At 29.1% G+C, this 11,667-nt stretch overlaps 1 protein-coding gene across 1 annotated transcript; it reads left to right on the forward strand.

Moving 5' to 3' along the window:
- Positions 1 to 2,599: 2,599 nt before the first annotated feature.
- LOC139424950 (uncharacterized) lies at positions 2,600 to 11,662 on the forward strand (the record flags this gene model as incomplete). Its single annotated transcript, XM_071177264.1, is given in 3 exon segments — positions 2,600 to 3,218; positions 5,307 to 5,429; positions 7,445 to 11,662. A coding segment is annotated over 1 exon segment (3,971 nt), but the record flags the coding sequence as incomplete, so codon positions are not given.
- Between the last annotated feature and the right edge of the window lie 5 nt (positions 11,663 to 11,667).

An 11,667-nucleotide genomic window follows, 5' to 3' on the forward strand; every position in this document is an offset into this window, starting at 1 on the left:
TACTTTGTAAATCTTTTTCTGGCATTCAAATTTCATTTACAATTATTTAATTTTCATGTTTTGCATAAAAATATTTGTGTCGATTAGAAATATTTTGGATTTAAGGGCCCCGATCAAAAAACCACCTAAATTTTTTTAAATACAGTCAAACCTCGATATCTCGAACTTGAATGGAGAGGAGAAAAAATTCGAGATACCAAAAATTTGATTTATCGAAAATCGCATTTTATCGATGGTAGAATAAAGAAAAATGCTCTTTACATACCTTATTTACTATTCCATATTTATTCTAAAAACACTTTTTACACTTAAAAAAAGATTCAATTGTTGTTTGCTTTAGAGATGTGTAAGAAAGTTTGCCTGCAACACTTTCTAAGTGGACTATAGCTTTAAATGTCTCCTCTGACATATTTGGCTGCCTCTCAAATAAATCTCCTTACAGTATGTCCACTGCAGAAATTGCTTCTTTGTTAGTAACATTGGGTGGTATATCTTCGATTTCCTCATCCTCTTCTTCTGATAGTTCACAAGAAGCTTTCGTTTGAGCGATGATCATTGTCATGCCACTGACCACACACTGTTACTGCATCATCTACGTTTACTAAGTTATGAAATTCCAAGTCATCAAGTTTCTGAGTCCGGTCAATCTGACCCAATCATTTTCGGTGTAGTTTTCAGCAGAATTAACGATATTGATTGTTTGACTACTTTCGTGGTCTTTAATGAATCAAGCCTTCTTGAAGCCATTCATTATCGTAGAGAGAGACACATCATCACATGCCACTGACGTCTTTATGTCCATTTTTTTAAAAAGTTTATCATTATGAGAATTGGTTATCTATTCTTAAAATTTTTTTTGGAATATTTTTATATTTTCAGAAAAAAAATCGTGAAATCACGTTTTTTTTAACATTGAGTGTATAGGAAATTTGAAGGGAATTTTTTTTCTTCGAGATATCGAAAAATTCGTGAAATCGAGGTTCGAGTTAGCGAGGTTCGAATGTATATCTAATTTTGATTTATAAAGTTTTTACCCTAGACATTAGGATAATATTGCCTTTTTTTTCATTTCATCCTTACCATAAAACAAAAAAGGTTTTTAAACTATCGATACCGCGCAAAAATTTGAAATTATTTAGTTTTTGTAAATTTATTTTTTATTATTATTATTTTTCATTTAAAATTATTTAGTTTTTACCCTAGACATTAGGATAATATTGCCTTTTTTTCATTTCATCCTTACCATAAAACAAAAAAGATTTTTAAACTATCGATACCGCGCAATTTTAAAAATTTGAAATTATTTAGTTTTTGTAAATCTATTTTTTATTATTATTATTTTTCATTTAAAATTATTTAGTTATTGTAAAAGTATTTTTTAATTATTATTATTTATTTATTTGTTATTATTTATTTTTGTTATTATTTATATTTATTTTTTGAATATTATCAGCGTCAAGCCTCATAGAACCCAGCGCAAAGGCCCATTTTCCTTCATGGCTCTGTATATTAAAAATGAAAATTTCCAGTTCCATAGTATACTATTTAAAATAGGAAGAAAACCATTCTATTCATTTCTAAGTTAGAATAAATCCCTTTTATAAACTCTACACTGTCAGTATAACTGCAGTTAAGTAATTTTAAATGCAAGCTCTTTTCGTTTTAACCCTTAAAACTTGTTGCTTAACAAAGATGTGAATACTATCTGATCAACTTTATCCGTTGTGATTTTTATTAATTATTATTATTATTTTTCGTCTCTCAAGCTTTTTCAAGGTGAAATAATTATAAACTGCCGAAACGACGATAGAATAACATATATTTACGATTAAATATGCACAAGTATCAAATAGTGGTTATTTAAATTCGCGATTAAAAAATCGCGCGTTTTATTAATATCGTAGTTAAAGTAACGGGATCGTAAAAATCACGAAGAAAAGCATCGCAATAATTACAAAAGAAAAAAAAAAGATAAAATTTACGATGAAATTAGTACATGTAAAGTGCGCCAATAAGTAATTTTTGAAATACGCAATTTAAAATTCGGATGTCGTAAAAAAAATCAGAATATTTAAAACCACCTGAGAATGCATCACAGAAATTAAAGTGCTACACAAATTTATTTTTGAGTATAATTTACGTTTTTGAGAAATTTTAGATGAATAAGAAAAATTTTATTTAATAAACATTACAAAAAAAAAATAATATTGTTTAAGTTTTACTTAAATTTGTCTTATTTAGCAATACAATATTCGTATGCTTTGTAAAATCTTTTACTTATAACTAATTCAGAAACCAAACAGGTTATGAGTGATTTTGGAGTGAAAGAATGATATCCGAATGCTTTTGTGTTATATAAACTTTTAAGGTTCGCGATGACTCTTACCACTTAATCTTACCACTCAAAATTCATTGCACATTCTGTAATATTTAATTGTTTAGTTTTAATTTTTTTTAATTTGTTATATCAAATAAGATCGATGATAAACTTAGAAGTTTCTACAAAATTGAATAATTCCAAAGCACAAATAATTGAATAAAATAATTAAGTGTTCTAAAAAATAAAACTGATGAGAGAAAATACTAATTAAAACTAAAAGCATTCTTAAAACATGCTTCATTAATTGACCGCATATTTCAATAATCACAAATCTTTCTTTCGATACGTCAGATTTCATTTAATAAGTTATATGATTCATTTAATATGTTATGAAGCAGTTATATTTAAGGTAATCTTAGATTCCATTATTGACTGTGCATTTAAATTGCATAACATACTTTTTTGACTATTTGATTTATTTTTGAATAAAAAACGATAAATTTTTTTTGTGTAGTCTCTTGAAATCTGTCCCATTATATGCTGGCTATTAAATATTGCTCATGTTCTCTGGTTCATATATTGATTAGGATATCGATGTTTTATGATACGAAGACAATAAGAATTTTTCTGCCCAATAAAATAAAAGTATAAAATGAACCCCAGTGCATTTTAATTATCTCTGTATGAAATGTGAAATTTGTTTTTGAATAAATTTATCTCCTAACCTCAGAGAACAATAAATAATCTTTATAAATTTACTTTTTATCGATCAAACCGAGGGAATTTCCCTTTAATTGTTTAAAAGATAACCTGAGTTTAATAAAACGATATCCACCCTCAAAAGAAAAAAAAATCGATTTCAACAACACTTATTTTATTCTCTATAGAAAAAAGGAGGGTAAGTAAATTTTCGTTTTTTTTTTTAATTCATGAGAATAAATATTTTATTTCATATACAATCATTACGCATTTAAGAATAAAATTTGAAGAAATCAAATTATATTTCTTTACTCCAAGGAAGTCTTTATCCAATGTATTAATTTATACGTACCAAATTATATAAATGTTATCGCCACAATTCGAAGGCTGTTTATATGCTCATCATCTAGTCAATCTCCAGATTAACTATTGTGATCCGTTCAATCACGGAATCAAGAGTTTTTCCCAATTTATTTATGTAATGTATGCATTAACGGTCGCTAATGCACACATTACCGTTGAATTTCAAAAGATTTTTTCCTCTGGTTAAATAATTTAAATCTTGTCTTGCTTGATAATTAAATCCTGTTAATATTTTTTCTCTTTTCTTGTTAATAAGCTTTTTTCTCTTGTTAAATAATTAGTTTCTTGATTAAATTAATAATCCCAAGAAATTGAATCGGTATGATATTACCTGATTAAAGAATTCGTTCGCTTCACAAATTAATAAATAGGAAATAACAGTTGTCTTATTTTAAGCGTTCAAAAATAGACGCCCATTTTCAAGACTTACCAGACCAACATATTGATCTATGTCATTCAAATCAAAACGTATTTTTCGTGCATAATTTGAGCAAGTTATTTCAATAAAAATTTAATATTAAAAAGTTTTGATATGAGTGAGAAAATCCATTAATCAACAGAGCGAGATAGTTTATACATGTCCTAGCCCGTCTAGCTAAGCACTCAGCATATTATGCTGTAACTTATTCGTTTTTCGAAAATCAAGATTCAGAGGTTTTCGTGGTCTTCCTCTCCTTGTAACGCATATGGTAAACTTTTGAAAAATGCAATAATTTTTTTCCTTCATTTTTTGCAAAGTATACTAAGTTGTTCCCCTTTAATTGGCTCGTGAATTAGAACTTTTTCTTGTGTAAATAAATGAATTCTCGTGTTTTGCACAACATATCGATCTGAAAATTCAAGATTAATAGGTAAAACATAAATGTCACCACCTCATCTAAAACTGAAATTATTAAGCATTGAGCTGAGATTTTTGACTATTTATTTTGTTCCACTGGCAGTCACAAATATCCCAGTCAGACTTTTTTAAATTTAACGAATGCTTAACAGAAAATAAGTTAGTTAGCTACTTTTTGTTCTCAAATGCGGCTCGTAAGGCGATACTCCAAGTAAGTAGGCTTAGATCAAGACTAATAGCTCTGTAAAAACTATCGTATACTATTTCTCCGAATTCGATGGTGAACAACCCAAAATTATACCATAATTTTTACAGTAATATTTATTTAATTAAAGTGATTTAGTAGTCTAACGGTAATTATTACTGTAAAAATTACCGTATATCGGATTTTTTGTTCCTGACCACGTACCAGTAAAAATGAATTTTACTAAAAAAATTACCACTACTCCGAGTGCCGATACTTTTTATCGTAATTTGATCTTTAATTTTTTACAGTTTAGTGTGCTTTGATATTTAACTGAGTTTTCACGACCACTCAAAAATGTTTAACTGGTTTGGCCTATTGAATCCAAAGGAACCCCAAACCAAGAAGGCTTTATTCCAATACGTCCGATAGCTTCGGTTGTTTTTTTGGAACTTGCCAATAATAACTATCGTTGTTAGGAGCACTGAAATTGCACTATTCTTTCATTGCTAGTAGTCGTAGTCGTTAACGCAAAACTAAAAAGCAAGTTTTGTTTATTTTTCTGTTTAATTTTTTTCGCTATTGTTTTTTTTTTTTTTTACTTCGAATATTCTCTTATCTTTTTATAACACTTACAGTAAAATAATTGGGGGGAAATCTACTTTATTTTACAATTTATAGAAGAATTTTAAGTATATCTAAACTTTTGTGGCCACGCTGTGTTCATTTTCTTCTAGTTATCCTTTTAAATTTATAAATATTGGTATAAGGTGGTTTAACTTTTTTGTTTTTGTTTCTTGGTTATGAGCATTGCAAAGCCTATATCTCAAATGTTTTAACTAATTTCAATGTTTTCTTACTGATTACTAAAAATTACATAAGAAGTTCTTTAACTTCTTTAGGGCTTAAGAAAAAGGCTATCCAGAAGCAAGTTGATAAGACCTTATCTGAAAAGAAATTGTGAACCACTGGTTTAAGTACGGATGATTCTTCAAAAAATTTGATATTCAAAAAATTCAAGACGGGTAAGACAATCTGATTTATAAAAATTAAAAGGAAAAAAAAACACCAATTATTTATAGAATTAATCTACGTATATAAGAATTACGTGAAATATATATTGACGCACACTTTAAATATATATTTTAAAAGTAGTTAATTTTTATGTTAATTAAAACAAAGATACCTTTTATATTTTTTTATTATTTGTTGGATAAATTGTCTTAAAATAAAAGCAAGCTATGTAAAAACAGCCAACATTTGATTCTTCAAATTACTAGCACAAAAATATTCACTGATTAAAACGTCATACCGAAGATTTTTTTATAACACAAATAAAATTTATATGTTTATTTAATTCATTTATTTATAATCCTTTTCAACATATTTCGCTCAGTAATTTTTCCCAAATATTACATTTATATCTTCCATAAATAATGAATATATTTTTAATTTTTTACATTTTTTTCATTAAGGCAAAGAAGAGCTGACAGGATTTTAGAGTGAGCGATCTTGTTCTAAAAAATAAACGCAATTAAATATAAGCATTTGCAGTTTTAGAACAATCTATTCTTAAAATACACAACTGGCAATACACTTGAAGTTTTTATTTTTGTAAAACTAACTGCATTTAAACATCTGGCTGAGACCGATCATAGTAGAGCAATGTTTTATCTTCAATTAAAATTTTATTCATAGGAATTTCTTGTTTCTTCTACTCTTAAGATCTTTTAAAGATAGATGAATAAAATTTATTTGTAGTTTATCCTCGTTAATTTAGACTCGTTAATTAATGACTCCTGAATGTGAACAGTTGCCTTCTTCCATCACACATAAAATAATTCACCTACTTTGCAACAATGCATATACTAATATTTCTCCTCTTAATATATAAATTAAGCTTTTTTGTTTAAAAAAATAAAAGATAATTAAATTTTTCAATTTTATTGTTTGAATTTTATTTTCATCCTAAATATATTTATATGTGCTTGCAAGCTAAATATGAAACAGTGGAATTATCAATAAATGTTAATATTTCTGTAATAGTCACCATCGCCCTCGCCATAAAATGCATTTAAGAGGACGGTAACAACTGGGACAGGAGTGGCAAAATATTGAAAAATAATATTTTGCTTAAACTTAACAACATTATGGTTAATAACCTTGTTATTGTTAACAACATTAAGGTTAACAATCTAACTATGGCTAACAACCTCATTTTAGAAATAGTCCTAGGAAACGTTATTGCAAACTATGTATTATAAAAAAATTAAATAATGAAAGTAAAATAAAATATAGAAAAGGAACAGTATTGATGTCTGATAAAAAAATATTCTTACTTTTAATAAGAATGGGATGTAAATGTCTTTAGCATATATTTTAAAATATTTTCCTTTATATCTGAGGTAATGAGTAGTCAAAGAAATGATTTCTTTTCATTTAATTTATTATATGGCTTTTTAGTGATCGATTTAATGGAGACATTAGTGACTAGTAGGAACATCGTTTTTTTGGTGAATTTTGATATTAAAAAAATTCTCTACTGAAAAATTTAATGCATATTTCTAGTAACCCTCTCGATTTATACAGCATATTTTGAACATTCTTTGAATTTTAAATCTATTTAAACTGCCTGGCTTTAAATATAGTAAGGTATGAAATATATAAATGACATTTTGAATGTTCAAATTATGCTGTAAATCATAATATTTATTCAAAAACAAAATTTATGTTATTAAAATGCAAAGTCTACAAAGGTCTGTACACTAGTCTTCGATTGAAGTTGGACACAAACACAATGTCGCATTTCTTGCAAATAGTCCGTACTTGCATATGATTATTTTTCGTTTATTGAGAAAAATTTATTTGCAAAGGCCAAAGTTAATATCATATATAAAGTATTGGCATAACATCTGTAGTTTTTTTTCCTTCCTATTATGATTGAATATTGTGTTAAATTTTGTTTTGTATACACCGTTTTATTTACTCATTTCTAGCAAGTACTGACTGATTGTTTGATTGATCTATCTTTTTTTTTCAGGAACTTAGAGAAACTCTTTTCTCCCTCAGAACAAGCTTTTCATAGGAGAGTGCTCATTTCATGGAAAAATTATATTATTTGGTATTATATATTTCAAAATTTGCTTAAAAAAGAACTATCTCCGTCAAAAAAGTAATTCTCCAAACACATAGATTGCATTTACGGTAATTTGAAAGAAAAAAGAAATATATGAACATTCACTAACAACTATATATTGAAAAAAAAAAGTTAACAAATCAATAAAATAATGGGGAAAAAGAAAAGGCTTCAAAATACAACTACTAGAAAAGATAATCAAACTGATCATGATAAATCTGCCAAAAATATTGATGAATCACTTTCTGTTGGAAATATATCAGAAACACACGGCAATAGTTCTGAAATTCCGTCAACATCGTTTCATGAGAACAGCAAGGAAACAGTGGAGGAGAAGAAAAGTAAAAGCATATTACGTTTAAAGGGCGATACACAAGCCCCATCTGACTTTTCAATTCTTTTTAAACAGTTCAAAAGCTTAAGTGTGATCAAAAGAGATACGAAGAAACAAGTTGAGTCGGCTTACCAATTAGCGTCCTATGATTATGAGGAAAAGGACATGCCAAATGATGACTATGGAGCAAGTGACGACTCTGACGATAGCTTTTGCGAAAGTGTCAGGCCAAATGATTGCTTGGATTATGTTGACAAAACTGAGAATCGAAATACGATAAAACTATATAGTGACGATAAAACGGAATTGATAATAATAAAAAATAGAAAAGGCAAAATATACTATAAGGGGAAGCTTCAGCTTAACATTTTTGATTCAAGCAGTAAATTATTTTTCGGGCATATTGGTAACAATAACTTATTGCAAGTTGACTCTGGTAATTATGATCAATTTTTGGGGTTAATAGATATTGTTGAGGGAGATGAATTAACTCCGGACAATTCTTTTGATTTTAATAAGAGACTATTTTTAGGAAGAGCCACAATTACTTATGATTTTTATGATTTCCTTCAAATCGAAAGAGATGAAGCTCATGACAGTTTTCTGGAATTATTGGATGATAGTTACGAAAACATTTCAAAAGATCCTGTTTGTGCAGAAGATTTTTATCAACTTCTGTTGTTGGAAAAATCCCACAATTTATCGTTCGAAAATCCGGAAACATTTCTTACCGAAATCACTAAACGTGAACATTTGTCGTCTGAGATAAAACTTCGGGCAGAATATTTGCTTGAAGCAGAAAGAAAACTTTGCAATCGGAATCAGTTTTTTCCAAAATTTAGTGATTCGTCAAAAGTAAATAAGCCAGATTTATTTACGAGTTTGCAGGATGTTTGTAAAACTGCAATAGAAGAGCACCGAAAAAATTTGTTGAATAAATGTCCGAACACAAATTTTAATCTTGTATGTCTTATTAGAACAATAAACCACCTACCACGTAGCAAATTGCTCTATATCCACGAAAATGACATCTCTTTGTTTACAGATTTAATCGAATTAACGAGTGAAAAAAATTACTTAGGTAATAAAATGTTTCCAGTAACATTTGTTGAAAATGCATGGAAGAAGTTTTACAAAAAAATCGACGAATCAAACAGAGTTTCACTAAAACTATTCATACCCATAACAAATAGTATTTATTATTTCCTGTTAAAGAGTTTCCGTGACGTGGTTGAAGAAATAGTTCGTTGCCAGAAACAAACATCAGCCAGTGAGTTGATTTCTTTCAAAGAAGGGGAACTTTCCATTGTTAACGCCATTTCATGGAGTTCTAGTAAGCTTTATCATGTATCCCTTGAAAAACAATACCAATTAATATTTAATCTTGTGAAACATTTCGAACCTGGTTTTTATTCCTCACAAAATAAATTTAGTTACACTTTTATCTTGTTGAAAGAAAAGGACATTTCGGCACCTGGCAATGAAATAGTATTCACATGCATCTCTGAAGAACGTCTTACCTGGCTGTATATTGTGGACTGTGCCCTTGCTCCTATTTTATGCGACAAGTCGAATGCTCGTTTCAAGCAATTGTCATCATCTGTGCTGGCTGGCTTCGTAAATTTCATTCAAATGACTAAACAAGACCGTCAAGAATCATTTCGTGTCGCTACTCAAAACATTATAAAATTCATTTCCCAGACGTATCCTTACTTCTCTGCAACCAGTTCTACCCTAACGGATATCGATAGTAGTATTTTAACTAAGCAAATTGACGTTATAAAATGTGTTCTTCGCTCTGACGATGACGATTCTCTGTTACACCACTTCTCTAACTTGCTGGACATATACAACGAATACTGGGAACACAGACGCTCAATTGTTGGAAAACTTCCAATACCTTGCAGTATATTTAAATCTGATGTGGAATCCGTGATGAAAAAACTGCTGGAAATAGTTCAGAAAGCTTGTTTAAGAAAGTTCGGAGAAATCTTTATGATTAAATTTTTGAGAATGTATAACGAATTTTTGAAGCACTTAAAAGGAATTAATTTTGCATGGTTTATTCCTAAGATTTCATATTTTAAGGAGTTAGAAGGAATTGTCGAGGAGGTGACGAGAGGCAACATTACAGCGTACAAAATTAAAGAACCTGAAGATTACATTGAAAAACTCGAGAAAAAACAAAAAGAACCTCCTAAGCATTTTGTGATTGAAACGATTAAAAAGTTATTAGACATTATAATATTGTTATTTAATAAAGCGGATTGGAGTGATGAAGACTGCGTCAAATCAGTAGGCGATTTGTTTCTCGCCATTGGGCATTCATTTACTCATTTCGAAGATCAAACTGACTACATTGATCCGGAACACTTCGTAAGAGACTGTACTCTACCATTTCAATGCGTCGTAGAAAACTGCAAAGATTATTCGGATTTTAAAAAATCTCTTGACAGCGTTGAGAACTTCTACCTGAATTCTCGCAAACAAAATCAGATTGGGATACAGCAAGCTTTAAAGTTTTGCGAACGAGAGGTGAGTAGAGCAGCTGGAAAAAATGAGTTTAAAATAAAAATTAACAGAAACATACTAGAAGACTGTTACAACCGTTATACGAAAAAGATGGCATCTTTGGAAAATTTAGAAATCGCTGAAATTTTGAAAGAGCTTAAGAAAGAACTTGGAAAAGAGCAAAAACTGCCTTTTCAAAAATGGACTCCTAAATTTAAAAAAAACGTTCTACCTGTTCTATTGGCTTATTTAGCTTCAGTTTGGTCTTTTCAAGAATCCAAAGATGTTACAATCATAAAGAAAAGAATAGAACCACATTGTGTTCAAATTCTGTGCATACTGAGACTTTTGGGTGTTGACCACGATGCTACAGGAGTGCCAAAACACTTTGTTCAGGTTTTAACAGGTCAAGGAAAATCACTTATTTTGGGTCTTATTTCTGCGCTAATAGCTTTGACAGGAAATGAAGCATTTGTAGTATGCTACAGTAATTTGTTAGCAAAGCGTGATGAAAAGGATTTTGATCCCTTTTTTTTAATTTTTAGTCAATTTGATTTAAAGTCTAAAATAAGTTATATTACTTTTGACAATATGGCTAAAAAAACATTGACTCGTAAGACTAATGGAGTTGAAAAATCATTACATTCTATTACAAATGATTTTGTTTTAAATAAACTTAATTATAAAGTAGTGGATAATAATAAAGACTTTAAAAGAACCGTTCTCTTAATTGATGAGGCTGATGTATTTTTCTCTGAAGATTTTTACGGTAATACTTATAATCCTGCTGAATTTTTAGAAATGGAGGAGCTATTAGAAATTCAGCCGGAGATTTGGAAAATTGTTGAAAGTGGTATTACTGAGAGAGACACGGCGTTGAGAAAAATTAAGGAGTTCATCAATGAACACATAAAATGTGAAAAGTACGGTGAGTTTAGTACATTTTTACAAAGTACCACTGATCTGTTTGAAAATAATCTAAAAGAGATGGTTGACGACGCAATTTCCGTCTCGAAAAGCAGCGCAAATAAAGTGATTGACGAAACATACAAAATTAATAAAGATGGATTCATTTCTTACCGAGATTCTTCTCTTATTTATTATACAAATATATTCGTCCGATATCAGAACGTGTTCAATTATTTCAGATTGAAAAAAGACAATTATGAACATAAAAACTATAGGAATTATGGTTACTTGTTAGTGAACGTTGGCTCCATCTCTTATGCAAATTTACCTTTGAGTTATGAAAGCATCCTTGGTGTGAGTGGCACGCTAATGA

Source organism: Parasteatoda tepidariorum, chromosome 2 (assembly GCF_043381705.1).
Source record: "Parasteatoda tepidariorum isolate YZ-2023 chromosome 2, CAS_Ptep_4.0, whole genome shotgun sequence".
Taxonomy (NCBI): domain Eukaryota; kingdom Metazoa; phylum Arthropoda; class Arachnida; order Araneae; family Theridiidae; genus Parasteatoda; species Parasteatoda tepidariorum.